At 41.6% G+C, this 22,457-nt stretch overlaps 1 protein-coding gene across 1 annotated transcript in view; it reads left to right on the forward strand.

Annotated features, from left to right (window-relative positions):
• Window positions 1-22,457, forward strand: part of FHIP1B (FHF complex subunit HOOK interacting protein 1B) — a gene marked incomplete in the record, with an annotated part of 380,930 nt that overhangs the window by 240,404 nt on the left and 118,069 nt on the right. The window contains 3 exon segments of the mRNA XM_053708840.1: window positions 11,654-11,733; window positions 18,093-18,259; window positions 20,489-21,580. Coding sequence (XP_053564815.1) covers window positions 11,654-11,733; window positions 18,093-18,259; window positions 20,489-21,580 — 1,339 coding nt within the window.

Genomic DNA, 22,457 nt, shown 5'->3' on the forward strand with positions numbered 1-22,457 from the left:
GAATCTGCTTATGTTTTTTGTTAAACTTTATTTTGGGTGTGGATTATTTTCAGCAGGAATTGGCTGTCTTTATTTTATCCCTCCCTCTCTAGTGACTCTTGTGTGGAAAGATCCACATCTTGGGTAGTCATTATCCCATACGTCACTAGCTCATGGACTCTTGTTAATTACATGAAAGAAAACATAATTTATGTAAGAACTTACCTGATAAATTCATTTCTTTCATATTAACAAGAGTCCATGAGGCCCACCCTTTTTTGTGGTGGTTATGATTTTTTTGTATAAAGCACAATTATTCCAATTCCTTATTTTATATGCTTCGCACTTTTTTTCTTATCACCCCACTTCTTGGCTATTCGTTAAACTGATTTGTGGGTGTGGTGAGGGGTGTATTTATAGGCATTTTAAGGTTTGGGAAACTTTGCCCCTCCTGGTAGGAATGTATATCCCATACGTCACTAGCTCATGGACTCTTGTTAATATGAAAGAAATGAATTTATCAGGTAAGTTCTTACATAAATTATGTTTTTGTGACTATATAATGTGTTTATGCACTGATATTCATGGTAATGCTGTATAGGGTTTTGTGACCATATAATGTGTTTATGCACTGATATTCATGGTAATGCTATATAGGGTTTTGTGACTATATAATGTGTTTATGCACTGATATTCATGGTAATGCTGTATAGGGTTTTGTGACCATATAATGTGTTTATGCACTGATATTCATGGTAATGCTGTATAGGGTTTTGTGGCCATATAATGTGTTTATGCACTGATATTCATGGTAATGCTGTATAGGGTTTTGTGACTATATAATGTGTTTATGCACTGATATTTATGGTAATTCTGTATAGGGTTTTGTGACCATATAATGTGTTTATGCACTGATATTCATGGTAATGCTGTATAGGGTTTTGTGACCATATTATGTGTTTATGCACTGATATTCATGGTAATGCTCTATAGGGTTTTGTGACTATATAATGTGTTTATGCACTGATATTCATGGTAATGCTATATAGGGTTTTGTGACCATATAATGTGTTTATGCACTGATATTCATGGTAATGCTGTATAGGGTTTTGTGACCATATAATGTGTTTATGCACTGATATTTATGGTAATGCTATATAGGGTTTTGTGACCATATAATGTGTTTATGCACTGATATTCATGGTAATGCTGTATAGGGTTTTGTGACCATATAATGTGTTTATGCACTGATATTCATGGTAATGCTATACAGGTAGCCCTCAGTTTACGCCGGGGTTAGGTTCCAGAAGGAATGGTTGTAAATCGAAACCGTTGTAAATTGAAACCCAGTTTATAATGTAAGTCAATGGGAAGTGAGGGAGATAGGTTCCAGGCCCCTCTCAAAATTGTCATAAGTAACACCTAATACATTATTTTTAAAGCTTTGAAATGAAGACTTTAAATGCTAAACAGCATTATAAACCTAATAAAATAATCACACAACACAGAATAAATAATTAAACTAAGTTAAATGAACAAAAACATTTGCTAAACAGCATTATAAACCTAATAAAATAATCACACAACACAGAATAAATAATTAAACTAAGTTAAATGAACAAAAACATTTGCTAAACAGCATTATAAACCTAATAAAATAATCACACAACACAGACTTCACTTGCATTTTTCTGCAAACAGTTCTTTCTATGCATTCCAATCTGGACTGATTTATAGACAGGAAGATCTTGTTCCTTTAAAATCTGCTCGATAGCTGAGGTCTGGTTAAACTGATTAATTTCAGCTTGCTTGGCTTTGCTGCAACACAAGCGGATAGCTCCGACTACTGGCTATTTTAATAAATGCACTGCTTCTCAATGCTTTTCAATAGCAGTCACATGACTGGAAAAAAAAGGTTGTTATTCTGAAACGTTGTAAATTGAACCATTGTAAAACGAGGGCCACCTGTATAGGGTTTTGTGACTATATAATGTGTTTATGCACTGATATTCATGGTAATGCTATATAGCAGTGCTTTCCAAACTGGTGTGTCGGGACACACTAGTGTGTCGGCAGCAGTGTGTAGGTGTGTCCCTGCTTCAGCACAATTTTTTAATTTTTTTTTTTTTTTTTAATTTTTTTTTGGGGTTTCTGACTTTCCGCCTGCCTGCTATGCATACCACATGGTTGACACATGATTGATACCTAGTGGGTCACAGATCATCTTAACCAATGGGCGCAGCTTAGTGGGAACTGAAACTATTCCCATTGGTGGCTTTAGCGGCACATTGGCTCCTGACTGCACGTGTAGTCTCCTTAATTGTCTCGTGACTGCATGTGTAGTCTCCTTAATTGGCTTGTGACTGCATGTGTAGTCAGTGAGTGGGACAGCAGTGTGTTTGCAGCACGGGCAGTAGTCAGTCGGACTCATAGAGCTCTGAGGGCGGCAGCTTAAACGCTGAGCTGAAGTCAGAGGTTTTTTTTTGCAGCTAGCTCCCAGTAGTGCATTGCTGCTCCTGCTCTTGATATATGGATAGGAAGTGGAAGCTTAAAAATGCTTGATGATGAAAATCGAGTGTCTTTATCTAATATTCCACCAAATATTCAGAAATTGTGTTCATCCCATCAACCTCATAAATCCCATTAAAATAGTAAGTGTTATTAAACTATTGGTGTTATTAAACTTTTTTTTAATTCTTGCACATACATACTGTTACTTGTAAATACATATTATTATTATATAATTTATGTATGTGTCCGTATATTTTAAAACAAGTTAGTTTATCCTCCTTTTTGCTAGTACAACTGAATTAATTACCGTGTCGCGAAATGATGTAGGTCTAAAAAGTGTGTCACCAACATGAAAAGTTTGGAAAGCTCTGCTATATAGGGTTTTGTGACCATATAATGTGTTTATGCACTGATATTTATGGTAATGCTGTATAGGGTTTTGTGACTATATAATGTGTTTATGCACTGATATTCATGGTAATGCTATATATAGGGTTTTGTGGCCATATAATGTGTTTATGCACTGATATTTATGGTAATGCTATATAGGGTTTTGTGACCATATAATGTGTTTATGCACTGATATTTATGGTAATGCTATATAGGGTTTTGTGACTATATAATGTGTTTATGCACTGATATTTATGGTAATGCTGTATAGGGTTTTGTGACTATATAATGTGTTTATGCACTGATATTCATGGTAATGCTGTATAGGGTTTTGTGACTATATAATGTGTTTATGCACTGATATTCATGGTAATTCTATGTAGGGTTTTGTGACCATATAATGTGTTTATGCACTGATATTTATGGTAATGCTGTATAGGGTTTTGTGACCATATAATGTGTTTATGCACTGATATTCATGGTAATGCTATATAGGGTTTTGTGACCATATAATGTGTTTATGCACTGATATTTATGGTAATGCTATGTAGGGTTTTGTGACCATATAATGTGTTTATGCACTGATATTCATGGTAATGCTGTATAGGGTTTTGTGACTATATAATGTGTTTATGCACTGATATTCATGGTAATGCTGTATAGGGTTTTGTGACTATATAATGTGTTTATGCACTGATATTCATGGTAATTCTATATAGGGTTTTGTGACCATATAATGTGTTTATGCACTGATATTCATGGTAATGCTATATAGGGTTTTGTGACCATATAATGTGTTTATGCACTGATATTCATGGTAATGCTGTATGGGGTTTTGTAACTATATAATGTGTTTATGCACTGATATTCATGGTAATGCTGTATAGGGTTTTGTGACCATATAATGTGTTTATGCACTGATATTCATGGTAATGCTATATAGGGTTTTGTGACCATATAATGTGTTTATGCACTGATATTCATGGTAATGCTGTATAGGGTTTTGTGACCATATAATGTGTTTATGCACTGATATTCATGGTAATGCTGTAAAGGGTTTTGTGACCATATAATGTGTTTATGCACTGATATTCATGGTAATGCTATATAGGGTTTTGTGACCATATAATGTGTTTATGCACTGATATTCCTGGTAATGCTGTATAGGGTTTTGTGACCATATAATGTGTTTATGCACTGATATTCATGGTAATGCTATATAGGGTTTTTCTCCTGTTAAGTGTGGTCAGTCCATGGGTCATCATTACTTCTGGGATATTAACTCCTCCCCAACAGGAAGTGCAAGAGGATTCACCCAGCAGAGCTGCTATATAGCTCCTCCCCTCTACGTCACCCCCAGTCATTCTCTTGCACCCAACGAATAGATAGGATGTGTGAGAGGACTGTGGTAATTATACTTAGTTTTATACCTTCAATCAAAAGTTTGTTATTTTATAATAGCACCGGAGTGTGTTATTCCTTCTCTGGTAGAATTTGAAGAAGAATCTACCTGAGTTTTTTCTATGATTTTAGCCGGAGTAGTTAAGATCATATTGCTGTTTCTCGGCCATCTGAGGAGAGGTAAACTTCAGATCAGGGGACAGCGGGCAGATTAATCTGCAAGAGGTATGTAGCAGCTTATTATTTTCTGACAATGGAATTGATGAGAAAATTCTGCCATACCGATATAATGTAAACTCAGCCTTAAATGCAGTAGCAGCAACTGGTATCAGGCTGTCATGTATGTATATTTTACACTTCAGTATTCTGGGGAATGGCACTTCACTGGAATTATACTGTATGCATAAGACTTTAGCCTAATTTGCAGGGACTAGCAACAGGCTTTTTAATAACACTTAATTTATTTATGTTAAACGTTTTTTGCTGGCATGTAAAATCGTTTAATTTTCTGAGGTACTGGGTGAAAAAATGTTTTGGGCACTATTTTTTCCACTTGGCAGTCGTTTTTATTTAATTTATGACAGTTTACTGATCTCTCTCACTGTTGTGTATGAGGGGGAGGGGCCTTTTTTGGCGCTTTTGCTACGCATCAAAAAATTCAGTCAGAAGTTTATTGTCTTCCCTGCATGATCCGGTTCATCTCTACAGAACTCAGGGGTCTTCAAAACTTGTTTTGAGGGAGGTAATCACTCACAGCAGAGCTGTGAGATTGTAGTTGACTGTGATAAAAAACGTTTATTTCTGTATTTTTTTTTTTTTTCTGCTATCAGGGTTAATTATCCTTTGCTAAAGGGAGCAATCCTTTGCTAAAAGTGTGTTTTTTACAAAGATTTGATGCTATAACTTTTCAGTTTATCAATTTTCAACTGTCATAACTTTTTCTGTGCTTCTTATAGGCACAGTACGTTTTGCATATTATAGTAAATTACTTGAAAAGTATTTCCAAGTTGCTGTTTATTTGCTAGTGTGTTAAACATGTCTGATTCAGAGGAAGATATCTGTGCTATATGTGCTAAAGCCAAAGTGGAGCCCAATAGAAATTTATGTACTAACTGCATTGATGCTACTTTAAATAAAAGTCAATCTGTACAAATTGAACATATTTCACCAAACAACGAGGGGAGAGTTATGCCGACTAACTCACCTCACGTGTCAGTACCTGCATCTCCCGCTCGGGAGGTGCGTGATATTGTAGCGCTGAGTACATCTGGGCGGCCATTACAAATCACATTACAGGATATGGCTACTGTTATGACTGAAGTTTTGGCTAAATTACCAGAACTAAGAGGTAAGCGTGATCACTCTGGGGTGAGAACAGAGTGCGCTGATAATATTAGGGCCATGTCAGATACTGCGTCACAATTTGCAGAACATGAGGACGGAGAGCTTCATTCTGCGGGTGACGGTTCTGATCCAAACAGACTGGATTCAGATATTTCAAATTTTAAATTTAAGCTGGAAAACCTCCGTGTATTACTAGGGGAGGTGTTAGCGGCTCTGAATGATTGTAACACAGTTGCAATACCAGAGAAATTGTGTAGGTTGGATAAATATTTTGCGGTACCGTCGAGTACTGACGTTTTTCCTATACCTAAGAGACTTACTGAAATTGTTACTAAGGAGTGGGATAGACCCGGTGTGCCGTTCTCACCCCCTCCAATATTTAGAAAGATGTTTCCAATAGACGCCACCACTCGGGACTTATGGCAAACGGTCCCTAAGGTGGAGGGAGCAGTTTCTACTTTAGCTAAGCGTACCACTATCCCGGTGGAGGATAGCTGTGCCTTTTCAGATCCAATGGATAAAAAGTTAGAGGGTTACCTTAAGAAAATGTTTGTTCAACAAGGTTTTATATTGCAACCTCTTGTATGCATTGCGCCTGTCACGGCTGCAGCAGCATTTTGGTTTGAGTCTCTGGAAGAGACACTTGAATCAGCTCCATTAGATGAGATTACACACAAGCTTAAAGCCCTTAAGTTAGCTAACTCATTTATTTCGGATGCCGTAGTACATTTAACTAAACTTACGGCTAAGAATTCCGGATTCGCCATTCAGGCGCGCAGAGCACTGTGGCTAAAATCCTGGTCAGCTGATGTTACTTCTAAATCTAAATTGCTTAATATTCCTTTCAAAGGGCAGACCTTATTCGGGCCCGGGTTGAAAGAAATTATCGCTGACATTACAGGGGGTAAAGGCCATGCCCTGCCTCAAGACAGAGCCAAACCTAAGGCTAGACAGTCTAATTTTCGTTCCTTTCGTAATTTCAAAGCAGGAGCAGCATCAACTTCCTCTGCACCAAAACAGGAAGGAGCGGTTGCTCGCTACAGACAAGGCTGGAGACCTAACCAGTCCTGGAACAAGGGCAAGCAGGCCAGGAAATCTGCTGCTGCCCCTAAGACAGCATGAATCGAGGGCCCCCAATCCGGGAACGGATCTAGTGGGGGACAGACTTTCTCTCTTTGCCCAGGCTTGGGCAAGAGATGTCCAGGATCCCTGGGCGTTAGAGATCATATCTCAGGGATACCTTCTGGACTTCAAATCCTCTCCCCCAAGAGGGAGATTTCATCTGTCAAGGTTGTCAACAAACCAAATAAAGAAAGAGGCGTTTCTACGCTGCGTACAAGATCTTTTATTAATGGGAGTGATCCATCCGGTTCCGCGGTCGGAACAAGGACAAGGGTTTTACTCAAATCTGTTTGTGGTTCCTAAAAAAGAGGGAACTTTCAGGCCAATCTTGGATTTAAAGATCCTAAACAAATTCCTAAGAGTTCCATCGTTCAAAATGGAAACTATTCGGACAATTTTACCCATGATCCAAAAGGGTCAGTACATGACCACAGTGGATTTAAAGGATGCTTACCTTCACATACCGATTCACAAAGATCATTACCGGTATCTAAGATTTGCCTTTCTAGACAGGCATTACCAGTTTGTAGCTCTTCCATTCGGATTGGCTACGGCTCCAAGAATCTTCACAAAGGTTCTGGGTGCTCTTCTGGCGGTACTAAGACCGCGAGGAATTTCGGTGGCTCCGTACCTAGACGACATTCTGATACAATTGGAAACGAGTTTGAGCAATGGCACTACACTCAGACACACTCCCCAGTATTTCTATAGTGGTCAATAATGTTTCGTTAATATGAAATCAATCTATGCTGTTAGAGGGAGGGGTGCTACCGCACAACAATAGCATACAAACAAGAAGTGGAGGTGATAGAGTCACTTCCACGAAAGAATGCGGTTTTAGCACTCACTGTCTTAACCTCATGTGCGGCGTTTACTTCCAGAGTATAAAACTTAACTTTTATTAGTTTAGCTAAAATAATTGGAGAAGGGGGAAAAAGAAGGGGGAAACATAAACAATTAAAAACCTAGGATAAAGTAGTCTTGTATAGATTGTGTTATATGCAATAATCTATGTAAATAGGCCTTTGGGGTATGATAGCCCAGATAATTATATTACAGTATAATCTATACAGAAATCTCTGCGGTACACCGGTTCAATTAAATAAGACTGAGTTGATGTAGTGTAGATTATTATAACGATACCCAGTAGAGAATTGCTTAAGCTCAGCTTAGTAGCACGGATGTCTTGTACAAAAAGAAATCAGTTAAATACTGATACAATATGTTTATGTATAAATATTGTTGTCATCCATCCTCTGAGACTTTAATTTAATAAATTAAAGTCTCAGAGGATGGATGACAACAATATTTATACATAAACATATTGTATCAGTATTTAACTGATTTCTTTTTGTACAAGACATCCGTGCTACTAAGCTGAGCTTAAGCAATTCTCTACTGGGTATCGTTATAATAATCTACACTACATCAACTCAGTCTTATTTAATTGAACCGGTGTACCGCAGAGATTTCTGTATAGATTATACTGTAATATAATTATCTGGGCTATCATACCCCAAAGGCCTATTTACATAGATTATTGCATATAACACAATCTATACAAGACTACTTTATCCTAGGTTTTTAATTGTTTATGTTTCCCCCTTCTTTTTCCCCCTTCTCCAATTATTTTAGCTAAACTAATAAAAGTTAAGTTTTATACTCTGGAAGTAAACGCCGCACATGAGGTTAAGACAGTGAGTGCTAAAACCGCATTCTTTCGTGGAAGTGACTCTATTACCTCCACTTCTTGTTTGTATGACATTCTGATACAAGCTTCAAGCTTTCAAACTGCCAAGTCTCATACAGAGTTAGTACTGGCATTTCTAAGGTTGCATGGATGGAAGGTGAACGAAAAGAAGAGTTCTCTCTTTCCACTCACAAGAGTTCCCTTCTTGGGGACTCTGATAGATTCTGTAGAAATGAAGATTTACCTGACAGAAGACAGGTTAACAAAGCTTCAAAATGCATGCCGTGTCCTTCATTCCATTCAACACCCGTCAGTAGCTCAATGCATGGAGGTGATCGGCTTAATGGTAGCGGCAATGGACATAGTACCCTTTGCACGTCTACATCTCAGACCGCTGCAATTGTGCATGCTAAGTCAGTGGAATGGGGATTACTCAGACTTGTCCCCTACTCTGAATCTGGATCAAGAGACCAGAAATTCTCTTCTATGGTGGCTTTCTCGGCCACATCTGTCCAGGGGGATGCCATTCAGCAGGCCGGACTGGACAATTGTAACAACAGACGCGAGCCTACTAGGTTGGGGCGCTGTCTGGAATTCTCTGAAGGCTCAGGGACTATGGAATCAGGAGGAGAGTCTCCTACCAATAAACATTCTGGAATTGAGAGCAGTTCTCAATGCCCTTCTGGCTTGGCCCCAGTTAAAAACTCGGGGGTTCATCAGGTTTCAGTCGGACAACATCACGACTGTAGCTTACATCAACCATCAGGGAGGGACAAGAAGCTCCCTAGCAATGATGGAAGTATCAAAGATAATTCGCTGGGCAGAGTCTCACTCTTGCCACCTGTCAGCAATCCACATCCCGGGAGTGGAGAACTGGGAGGCGGATTTCTTAAGTCGTCAGACTTTTCATCCGGGGGAGTGGGAACTTCATCCGGAGGTCTTTGCCCAAATACTTCGACGTTGGGGCAAACCAGAGATAGATCTCATGGCGTCTCGACAGAATGCCAAGCTTCCTCGTTACGGGTCCAGATCCAGGGATCCGGGAGCGGTTCTGATAGATGCTTTGACAGCACCTTGGACCTTCGGGATGGCTTATGTGTTTCCACCCTTCCCGATGCTTCCTCGATTGATTGCCAGAATCAAACAGGAGAGAGCATCAGTGATTCTAATAGCGCCTGCATGGCCACGCAGGACTTGGTATGCAGATCTAGTGGACATGTCATCCTGTCCACCTTGGTCTCTACCTCTGAAACAGGACCTTCTGATCCAGGGTCCCTTCAAACATCAAAATCTAATTTCTCTGAAGCTGACTGCTTGGAAATTGAACGCTTGATTTTATCAAAACGTGGTTTTTCTGAGTCAGTTATTGATACCTTAATACAGGCTAGGAAGCCTGTTACCAGAAAGATTTATCATAAGATATGGCGCAAATACTTATATTGGTGCGAATCCAAGAGTTACTCATGGAGTAAGGTTAGGATTCCGAGGATATTGTCTTTTCTACAAGAAGGTTTAGAAAAGGGTTTATCCGCTAGTTCCTTAAAGGGACAGATTTCAGCTCTGTCCATTCTTTTACACAAATGTCTGTCAGAAGTTCCGGACGTTCAAGCTTTATGTCAGGCTTTAGCTAGGATCAAGCCTGTGTTTAAAACTGTTGCTCCACCATGGAGTTTGAACTTAGTTCTTAATGTTTTACAGGGTGTTCCGTTTGAACCCCTTCATTCCATTGATATCAAGCTGTTATCTTGGAAAGTTCTATTTTTAATGGCGATTTCCTCGGCTCGAAGAGTCTCTGAGTTATCCGCCTTACATTGTGATTCTCCTTATCTGATTTTTCATTCAGACAAGGTAGTTCTGCGTACTAAACCTGGGTTCCTACCTAAGGTGGTCACTAACAGGAATATCAATCAAGAGATTGTGGTTCCATCTTTGTGTCCTAATCCTTCTTCAAAGAAGGAACGTCTGCTACACAATCTAGATGTAGTCCGTGCCCTGAAATTTTATCTACAGGCAACTAAGGATTTTCGACAAACGTCTTCCCTGTTTGTCGTTTATTCTGGTCAGAGGAGAGGTCAAAAAGCTTCGGCTACCTCTCTCTCTTTTTGGCTTCGTAGCATAATTCGGTTAGCCTATGAGACTGCTGGACAGCAGCCTCCTGAAAGAATTACAGCACATTCTACTAGAGCTGTGGCTTCCACTTGGGCCTTTAAGAATGAGGCTTCTGTTGAACAGATTTGCAAGGCTGCAACTTGGTCTTCTCTTCATACTTTTTCCAAATTTTACAAATTTGACACTTTTGCTTCTTCGGAGGCTGTTTTTGGGAGAAAGGTTCTTCAGGCAGTGGTTCCTTCCGTATAAAGAGCCTGCCTGTCCCTCCCGTCATCTGTGTACTTTAGCTTTGGTATTGGTATCCCAGAAGTAATGATGACCCGTGGACTGACCACACTTAACAGGAGAAAACAAAATTTATGCTTACCTGATAAATTCCTTTCTCCTGTAGTGTGGTCAGTCCACGGCCCACCCTGTTTTTTATGGCAGGTAAAAAAAATTTTGAATTATACTCCAGTCACCACTACACCCTTTGTCTTCTCCTTTCTCGTTGGTCCTTGGTCGAATGACTGGAGGTGACGTAGAGGGGAGGAGCTATATAGCAGCTCTGCTGGGTGAATCCTCTTGCACTTCCTGTTGGGGAGGAGTTAATATCCCAGAAGTAATGATGACCCGTGGACTGACCACACTACAGGAGAAAGGAATTTATCAGGTAAGCATAAATTTTGTTTTTGACCATATAATGTGTTTATGCACTGATATTCATGGTAATGCTGTATAGGGTTTTGTGACCATATAATAGTTTTATGCGCTGATATTCATGGTAATGCTGTATAGGGTTTTGTGACCATATAATGTGTTTATGCACTGATATTTATGGTAATGCTATATAGGGTTTTGTGACTATATAATGTGTTTATGCACTGCTATTCATGGTAATGCTATATAGGGTTTTGTGACTATATAATGTGTTTATGCTCTGATATTCATGGTAATGCTGTATAGGGTTTTGTGATTATATAATGTGTTTATGCTCTGATATTCATGGTAATGCTATATAGGGTTTTGTGACTATATAATGTGTTTATGCTCTGATATTCCTGTTAATGCTGTATAGTGTTTAGCAATACTTTGACTCTGTGATTGGTCTTTGTTTTTCTCTTTCAGCTGTGCATGGTATCGCTCACATTATTTCGCACTCTGCTCAACCTCAACTGTGAAGACGTCCTCCTGCAGCTGGTGCTCAGGTGATAACTACTGCAGTGCTCCCGGCCTCCAGAACTCACTGTTCATTCTACTTATTCTCTTTGGTTTATGGTTTAAATAAACGTACATGGTATTTTACTCCTCAGTCTTATACAAATCATTCATTTTATTAAAGATACAAGCCCCAGGTAGTCCTACTGATCATTCTGAAACTGGTTTGTTCATCTATATCTTCTTAAAGGGACATTATTGTGCACAGATGCTCTCATTCCTTTGCACTAGCGACCCTACAAGTCTATATGTTTAACCCCTGTAAAGTACAGCTTGAGAGTTAATCAGCAGCAGCAGTCCATGGGCCATGCAAGTTCCTCTGCTCACAGGCTATATCTGCTTGGGGCCAGCACTTCTCTGTGGCTTTAGAGCGGTACTTTAAATGTGTGTTTATGTGGAGTTAAACATATAGACTTGCAGGGCCACTAGTGCTAAAATTACACGTCTAATAAATAAGAGCATGCAAATTTTTGTACTTTAATGATCCCTTAATAAAAAAAATCTATATTTCTCTTGTAAGGTGTATCCAGTCCACGGATTCATCCATTACTTGTGGGATATTCTCCTTCCCAACAGGAAGCTGCAAGAGGATCACCCACATCAGAGCTGTCTATATAGCTCCTCCCCTAACTGCCACCTCCCAGTCATTCTCTTGCAGCTCTCGACAAGGGAAGCAGCTAGAGAGATGTGGTGCATTAATGTAGTTTATCTTCAATCAAAAGTTTGTTATTTTCAAATAGTACCGGAGTTGTACTATTTTAGCCTCAGGCAGAAAGTTGAAGAAGAGTCTGCCTGTGGTCTTTGATGATCTTATCAGGTTGTAACTAAGATCCATTGCTGTTCTCACACATAACTGAAGAGATGGGTAACTTCAGCTGGGGGAATAGCGTGCAGGGTCTCCTGCTCTGAGGTATGTGCAGTTTTAAATTTTTCTAGAGAAACGATAAGCTATAAAATGCTGACAATACCGGATTTATTTAAGGTATGCCTGATTACAGTGATTTAATAACAACTGGTATCATGCTTGCTGTAAAGGGTAATATTTTTATTATTTACTCACATTACTGAATAGATATAACGTTTGCTTGAGGTGTATAAACGTTTATTTCATATTGGTGATAAAACTTTATTCTGGGGCCCAGTTTTTCCACATGGCTGACTAGATTTTGCCTAGGGATAGTTTTTTAAGGCCCTCTCACTGTGAGTACAGGTTGGGAGGGGCCTATTTTCCATTAGTTTTTGCAGCTTGAGACATCCAGCTTCCCTGAAGGAGTCCCCTGAACATATAGGACCTCTCTTAGGGGTTTTTGTACCTTCCAAAGTCGTTGTATGGGCAGGTAGGGCCACAGTAGAGCTGTGGCAGTTTGTTGTGACTGTTTAAAAACGTTTATATCGTTTTTTTTATCCGGTTTTGAAACTAAGGGGTTAATCATCCATTTGCAAGTGGGTGCAATGCTCTTTCAGCCTATAATACACACTGTAAAAATTTCGTAAGATTTACTGCTTTTTTCACTGTTTTAGCAGTTTCTGTGATTGTTTTTTTCTCTTAAAGGCACAGTACCGTTTTTATTTTTTGCTTGTTCACAGTTATTAAAGTGTTTTCCAAGCTTGCTCATTACAAGTCTGTTTAAACATGTCTGACATAGAGGAAACTCATTGTTCATTATGTTTAGAAGCCATTGTGGAACCCCCTCTTAGAATGTGTACCAAATGCACTGATTTTACGATAGATTACAAAGACCATATTCTGGCTTTAAAAAATGTATCACCAGAAGAAATTGACAAGGAGGAAGTTATGCCGTCTAACTCTCCCCACGTGTCAGATCCTATAAATCCCGCTCAGGGGACGCCAAGTACATCTAGCGCGCCCATTGCGTATACCTTGCAAGACATGGCGGCAGTTATGAATCATACCCTTACAGAGGTATTATCTAAACTGCCAGGATTGCAAGGAAAGCGAGACAGCTCTGGGACTAGAATAAATACAGAGCTCTCTGACGCTTTAGTAGCTATGTCTGATACACCCTCACAATATAATGAAGCTGAAGCAGGGGAGCTTCAATCTGTGGGTGATTTTTCTGATTCAGGGAAGATACTTCAATCTGATTCTGATATGTCTACATTTAAATTTAAGCTTGAACACCTCCGCGTATTGCTCAGGGAGGTTTTAGCAACTCTGGACGACTGTGACACTATTGTAGTCCCAGAGAAATTATGTAGATTGGATAAATACTATGCAGTACCTACTTACACTGATGTTTTTCCAATCCCTAAAAGGTTTTCTGAAATTATTACTAAGGAATGGGATAGACCAGGTGTACCATTCTGTCCCCCTCCTGTTTTTAAAAAGATGTTTCCTATAGACGCCGCTACACAGGACTTATGGCAGACGGTCCCTAAGGTGGAGGGAGCAGTTTCTACTCTAGCTAAGCGTACCACTATCCCTGTCGAGGACAGTTGTGCTTTTCTAGATCCAATGGATAAAAAATTAGAGGGTTACCTTAAGAAAATTTTTATTCAACAAGGTTTTATTCTCCAGCCTCTTGCATGCATTGCCCCAGTCACTGCTGCCGCGGCTTTCTGGTTTGAGTCCCTAGAGGAGGCTCTACAAGTTGAAACCCCGTTGGAAGATATTATTGACAAGCTTAGGGCCCTTAAGCTAGCCAATTCATTTGTTTCTGACGCCGTTGTTCATTTAACCAAGATAACGGCTAAAAATTCAGGTTTTGCTATTTAGGCGCGTAGGGCGCTATGGCTTAAATCCTGGTCAGCTGACGTGACTTCAAAGTCTAAACTTCTCAACATTCCCTTCAAAGGACAGATCCTATTCGGGCCTGGACTGAAGGAGATCATTTCTGACATCACTGGAGGAAAAGGTCACACCCTTCCTCAAGACAGGTCCAACAAATTAAGGACCAAACAGTCTAGTTTTCGGCCCTTTCTAAACTTCAAGAGTGGCGCAGCTTCAACTTCCTCTAACACAAAACAAGAGGGAACTTTTTCCCAGTCTAAGCCGGTCTGGAGACCTAACCAGGCTTGGAACAAGGGGAAACAGGCCAAGAAGCCTGCTGCTGCCTCTAAGACAGCATGAAGGTAGGGGGCAGACTCTCTCTCTTCGCCCAGGCTTGGGCAAGAGATGTCCAGGATCCCCGGGCATTGGAAATTGTGTCCAAGGGTTATCTTCTGGAATTCAAAACCTCTCCCCCAAAAGGGAGATTTCATCTCTCACTTTTATCTGCAAACCAGATAAAGAGAGAAGCATTCTTACATTGTGTTCAAGACCTCCTAGTTATGGGAGTGATCCACCCAGTTCCGCAGGAGGAACAGGGACAGGGCTTTTATTCAAATCTGTTTGTTGTTCCCAAGAAAGAGGGAACATTCAGACCAATCTTAGATCTCAAGATCTTAATCAAATTTCTCAGAGTCCCATCCTTAAAGATGGAGACTATTCGAACCATCCTTCCTATGATCCAGGAGGGTCAATACAGGCACTACCAGTTTGTGGCTCTTCCCTTTGGGTTGGCCATGGCACCAAGAATCTTTACAAAGGTTCTAGGGTCCCTTCTAGCGGTCCTAAGGCCGCGGGCTATAGCAGTAGCCCCTTACTCAGACAACATTCTGATACAGGCGTCGACTTTTCAAGTTGCCAGGTCTCACACGGACATTGTTCTGGCATTTCTGAGGTCGCATGGGTGGAAAGTGAACGAAGAAAAAAGTTCTCTATCCCCTCTCACAAGAGTTTCCTTCCTAGGAACTCTGATAGATTCTGTAGAAATGAAGATTTACCTGACAGAGGCCAGGTTGTCAAAACTTCTAAATTCCTGCCGTGTTCTTTATTCTACTTCTCGCCCTTCAGTGGCTCAGTGTATGGAAGTAATCGGCTTAATGGTAGCGGCAATGGACATAGTGCCGTTTGCCCGCCTACATCTCAGACCGCTGCAACTCTGCTTGCTCAGTCAGTGGAATGGGGATTACACAGATTTGTCCCCTCTACTAAATCTGGATCAAGAGACCAGGGATTCTCTTCTCTGGTGGTTACCTCGGGTCCATCTGTCCAAGGGTATGACCTTCCGCAGGCCAGATTGGACAATAGTAACGACAGATGCCAGCCTTCTGGGCTGGGGTGCAGTCTGGAACTCCCTGAAGGCTCAGGGCTTGTGGACTCAGGAGGAGACACTCCTTCCGATAAACATTCTGGAACTAAGAGCGATATTCAATGCTCTTCAGGCTTGGCCTCAGCTAGCTGCGGTCAGGTTCATCAGATTTCAGTCGGACAACATCACGACTGTAGCTTACATCAACCATCAAGGGGGAACAAGGAGTTCCCTAGCAATGTTGGAGGTTTCAAAAATAATTCTATGGGCAGAGGTTCACTCTTGCCATCTATCAGCTATCCATATCCCAGGAGTAGAGAACTGGGAGGCGGAGTTTCTAAGTCGACAGACTTTTCATCCGGGGGAGTGGGAACTCCATCCGGAGGTGTTTGCACAGTTGATTCAACTTTGGGGCAAACCAGAACTTGATCTCATGGCGTCTCGTCAGAACGCCAAGCTTCCTTGTTACGGGTTCAGGTCCAGGGATCCCAAGGCAGCACTGATAGATGCTCTAGCAGCGCCTTGGTCTTTCAACCTGGCTTATGTGTTTCCACCATTTCCTCTGATCCCTTGTCTGATTGCCAAGATCAAGCAGGAGAGAGTTTCGGTGATTTTGATAGCTCCTGAGTGGCCACGCAGGACTTGGTACACAGATCTGGTGGACATGTCATTCTTTCCACCTTGGACTGTGCCGCTGAGGCAGGACCTTCTTCTTCAAGGTCCCTTCAAACATCCAAATCTAATTTCTCTGCGTCTGACTGCTTGGAGATTGAACGCTTGATTTTGTCAAAACTTGTTTTTTCCGAGTTGGTCATTGATACCTTAATTCAGGCTCGAAAGCCTGTCACCAGGAAAATCTATCATAAGATATGGTGTAAATATCTTCATTGGTGTGAATCCAAGGGTTACTCATGGAGTAAAGTCAGGATTCCCAGGATATTGTCTTTTCTCCAAGAAGGATTGGAGGAGGGATTGTCAGCTAGTTCCTTAAAGGGACAGATTTCTGCTCTGTCTATTCTTTTGCACAAGCGTCTGGCGGATGTTCCAGACGTTCAGGCGTTTTGTCAGGCTTTAGTTAGAATCAAGCCTGTGTTTAAACCTGTTGCTCCGCCATGGAGTTTAAATTTAGTTCTTAAAGTTCTTCAAGGGGTTCCGTTTGAACCTCTGCATTCCATAGATATCAAGCTTTTATCTTGGAAAGTTCTGTTCTTGGTAGCTATCTCTTCGGCTCGAAGAGTTTCAGAGTTATCTGCCTTGCAGTGTGATTCCCCTTATCTGATCTTCCATGCAGATAAGGTAGTCTTGCGTACCAAACCTGGGTTTCTTCCTAAGGTGGTACCAAATAAGAATATCAATCAAGAGATTGTTGTTCCGTCACTGTGTCCTAATCCTTCTTCAAAGAAGGAACGTCTATTACACAATCTTGACGAGGTTCGTGCTTTAAAGTTTTATTTACAAGCTACTAAAGATTTTCGTCAAACATCTGCATTGTTTGTTGTCTACTCTGGACAGAGGAAAGGCCAAAAGGCTTCAGCAACTTCTCTTTCTTTTTGGTTAAGAAGTATAATCCGCTTAGCTTATGAGACTGCTGGCCAGCAGCCTCCTGTAAGAATTACAGCTCATTCCACTAGAGCGGTGGCTTCCACATGGGCCTTTAAAAATGAGGCTTCTGTTGAACAGATTTGTAAGGCGGCGACTTGGTCTTCGCTTCATACTTTTTCTAAATTCTACAAATTTGATACTTTTGCTTCTTCGGAGGCTATTTTTGGGAGAAAGGTCTTACAGACAGTGATGCCTTCCGTTTAAGCGCCTGCCTTGTCCCTCCCTTCATCCGTGTCCTATAGCTTTGGTATTGGTATCCCACAAGTAATGGATGAATCCGTGGACTGGATACACCTTACAAGAGAAAACAAAATTTATGCTTACCTGGTAAATTTATTTCTCTTGTGGTGTATCCAGTCCACGGCCCGCCCTGTCATTTTAAGGCAGGTGTTTTTTAATTTTTAAACTACAGTCACCACTGCACCCTATAGTTTCTCCTTTCTCTTGCTTGTCTTCGGTCGAATGACTGGGAGGTGGCAGTTAGGGGAGAAGCTATATAGACAGCTCTGCTGTGGGTGATCCTCTTGCAGCTTCCTGTTGGGAAGGAGAATATCCCACAAGTAATGGATGAATCCGTGGACTGGATACACCACAAGAGAAATACATTTATCAGGTAAGCATAAATTTTGTTTTTGTGCTTCTTCTCTGTGCAGGTATTTGATTCCCTGTAACCATGTTATGCTTAGCCAGCGGAGAGCTGTCAGAGACCTTGACTTATACTCAAAGACGGCAGATAAATTCCTGTCCCTCATCCCACACTGCTGCCGGAAGGAGAGCTTGGTCTCTGAACGAGAGGAGGAACATGCTACATGGTCTAAAGGTGAGGAGCACCCACCAATTCTATAAGGGAGGGAGAGGTGCCAATACTACATATATAGGGCATCTGTAGGGGAGGGAGAAACACAGCCATCACATATATACATCTATAGGGGAACAAGGCACTGCTACATGATCTGTAGGGGAGGGAGTGAGACAACCGTCATATATATACATCTATAGGGGAACAAGGCACTGCTACATGATCTGTAGGGGAGGGAGTGAGACAACCGTCATATATATACATCTATAGGCGAACAAGGTACTGCTACATGATCTGTAGGGGAGGGAGTGAGACAACCGTCACATATATACATCTATAGGGGAACAAGGTAATGCTACATGATCTGTAGGGGAGGGAGTGAGACAACCATCACATATATACATCTATAGGGGAACAAGGTAATGCTACATGATATGTAGGGGAGGGAGTGAGACAACCATCACATATATACATCTATAGGGGAACAAGGTAATGCTACATGATCTGTAGGGGAGGGAGTGAGACAACTGTCATATATATACATCTATAGGCGAACAAGGTACTGCTACATGATCTGTAGGGGAGGGAGTGAGACAACCGTGATATATATACATCTATAGGGGAACAAGGCACTGTTACATGATCTGTAGGGGAGGGAGATAGACAACTGTCACATATATACATCTATAGGCGAACAAGGTACTGCTACATGATATGTAGGGGAGGGAGTGAGACAACCATCACATATATACATCTATAGGGGAACAAGGCACTGCTACATGATCTGTAGGGGAGGGAGTGAGACAACCATCACATATATACATCTATAGGGGAACAAGGTAATGCTACATGATCTGTAGGGGAGGGAGATAGACAACCGTCACATATATACATCTATAGGGGAACAAGGTACTGCTACATGATATGTAGGGGAGGGAGTGAGACAACCGTCACATATATACATCTATAGGGGAACAAGGTACTGCTACATGATCTGTAGGGGAGGGAGTGAGACAACCGTCATATATATACATCTATAGGCTAACAAGGTACTGCTACATGATATGTAGGGGAGGGAGAGAGACAACCGTCACATATATACATCTATAGGGGAACAAGGTAATGCTACATGATATGTAGGGGAGGGAGTGAGACAACCGTCACATATATACATCTATAGGGGAACAAGGTAATGCTACATGATCTGTAGGGGAGGGAGTGAGACAACTGTCATATATATACATCTATAGGCGAACAAGGTACTGCTACATGATATGTAGGGGAGGGAGAGAGACAACCGTCATATATATACATCTATAGGCGAACAAGGTACTGCTACATGATATGTAGGGGAGGGAGAGAGACAACCGTCATATATATATACATCTATAGGCGAACAAGGTACTGCTACATGATCTGTAGGGGAGGGAGAGAGACAACCGTCACATATATACATCTATAGGCGAACAAGGTACTGCTACATGATCTGTAGGGGAGGGAGTGAGACAACCGTCATATATATATATATATATACATCTATAGGCGAACAAGGTACTGCTACATGATCTGTAGGGGAGGGAGAGAGACAACCGTCATATATATACATCTATAGGCGAACAAGGTACTGCTACATGATATGTAGGGGAGGGAGATAGACAACCGTCACATATATACATCTATAGGCGAACAAGGTACTGCTACATGATCTGTAGGGGAGGGAGAGAGACAACCGTCATATATATACATCTATAGGCGAACAAGGTACTTCTACATGATATGTAGGGGAGGGAGATAGACAACCGTCACATATATACATCTATAGGCGAACAAGGCACTGCTACATGATCTGTAGGGGAGGGAGAGACACAACTATCACATATATACATCTATAGGGGAACAAGGCACTGCTATATAATCTGTAGGGGAGGGAGAGACACAACTATCACATATATACATCTATAGGGGAGCAAGGCACTGCTACATGATCTGTAGGTGAAAGAGAGACACAACTATCACATATATACATCTATAGGGGAACAAGGCACTGCTATATAAAATGTAGGGGAAGGAGAGAAACAACTGTTACAAGTATATCTGTCTCTCTGAGTGAGTAGGGGAGGTTGATTTACATAAATGTTAGAGGCTAAACATAAAGGAATTGCTATAGTTGTATGTAATGTGTAAGCTCTTGAAATCAGCGTCTTCCTATTTTCTCACTCTCCGCGTGTAATGTATCTTTATGTAATGCAGCACATGGGAGTCCGAGTATCGACACCTCATCTGTCACTACGGTGCCCAAGCCTTCTACACCTTCTCGCATGAGTTTTTTCATGCGCCAGTCCAGCACAGCACCTGATAGTCCATCAGCTCGCTCCCAAAGCTTCTCATCACCAGAACCCACCACCGTCAGTCCTCGGCATGGCCCACTGTGCTGGGATGAAGTGTCTGAGCTTGATGACAACTACCTAGAGTACCTGCAGGAGGCCCGTGCAGGGATTGATCGATGTGCTAGGGCTTGTCATGTCTGGTCTGCTCCTTATGATGGTGAAGAACCCAGCCCCCGTAGTTTGTCCCCTTCTACCCCTGAGGAGGTCTTCATAGCTCCTGACTATTTCTCACAAACGTCACACATTGTGCGAAACCAAGATCACAAAGAGAGGGAGGTGAGACGGAATAGCATAACGCCTAGGACTAAAAAGCGAAGTTTGCAGGAGGAAGGGCAGGAGTGTCGGTCTATTGTTGGGCAGGGTGGGAAGGGTGATGTTGGGCATGCAGACCTACAAGGGGATAGAGTGAGTGGCCCAGTCATGTTTAATGGAACATTAATAGATGAAGCTGGTTACTCTCGGGGCTTGCAACGAAAACTGACACAGGGGGGATGCTCTGAGGATATAGAGGTCAAAAAGGTGAAAAGGGACCCAATAGAGCTTAGAGAGACGCAGAGGATTGCGGAAGGGGAGTCACTGCTGGGTCCAGAGAATGGTTCTGAAGAGAAGTCTTCTGTGTGTGGACAGCAACATTGGGCTTCTCGGTGGGACAATCCAGAGTCTGTGGACTCCTTAATAGACGAGCTTTTGGACCGAGCACCAGCAGATGCTAACGGGATTCACGTGAGCATTGAGAAACTTGGAGAGGAACTGCGGGAGATGGAGGACAGCATGAGAGAGGCAGCAGAGTGCGAGGAAGTGCAGACTGAGAGCCACAAAGCAAGTCCAGCCGATGAGGAGGAAGGTCAAGATCTTGTGACTAGAGAGGAGGATGACAGCAGGTGCCGAGCCAATTCAATTACACTAATACTCAGCAGTCCCGTGAGGGCACAGAATGGCAGCCAGCCCTTTACTGGTGAGACAGAGTCGCTAATGTGGTGTAGTGTGTGATGACAGTCTCACATTAGGGTTATATGTAGTGTGTGTTATGAGAGTCTCACATTACGGCTATGTGCGGTGTGTAGTGTGTGTTATGAGAGTCTCACATTACAGCTATGTGTGGTGTATTGTGTGATATGGCTGACTCATATTACATCTATGTGCGGTGTAGTGTGTTATATGACAGTTCCACATTACGGTTATGTGTGGTGTGTGTGATATGACAGTCTTACATTACGGCTATGTGTGGTTTAGTGTGTGATACGACAGTCTCACATTACTGCTGTGTGGTGTAGTGTGTGATTTGACAGTCTCACATTACATCTATGTGCGGTGTAGTGTGTGATATAACAGTCGCACATTACGGTTATGTGCGGTGTGTGTGATATGACAGTCTCACATTACCGCTACAGTTGTGCGGTGTAGTGTGTGATATGACAGTCTCACATTACGGCTGTGTTGTGTAGTGTGTGATATGACAGTCTCACATTACAGCTATGTGCGGTGTAGTGTGTGATATGACTGTCTCACATTACAGCTATGTGCGGTGTAGTGTGTGATATGACTGTCTCACATTACAGCTATGTGCGGTGTAGTGTGTGATATGACAGTCTCACATTACGGCTGTGTGGTGTAGTTTGTGATATGACAGTCTCACATTACAGCTATGTGCGGTGTAGTCTGTGTGATATGACAGTCTCCCATTACGGCTGTGTGGTGTAGTGTGTGATATGACAGTCTCACATTACAGCTATGTGCGGTGTAGTGTGTGATATGACTGTTTCACATTACAGCTATGTGCTGTGTAGTGTGTGACATGACAGTCTCACATTACGGCTATGTGCGGTGTGTAG

The sequence above is a fragment of the Bombina bombina genome, chromosome 3, assembly GCF_027579735.1.
Source record: "Bombina bombina isolate aBomBom1 chromosome 3, aBomBom1.pri, whole genome shotgun sequence".
Classification (NCBI taxonomy): Eukaryota; Metazoa; Chordata; class Amphibia; order Anura; family Bombinatoridae; genus Bombina; species Bombina bombina.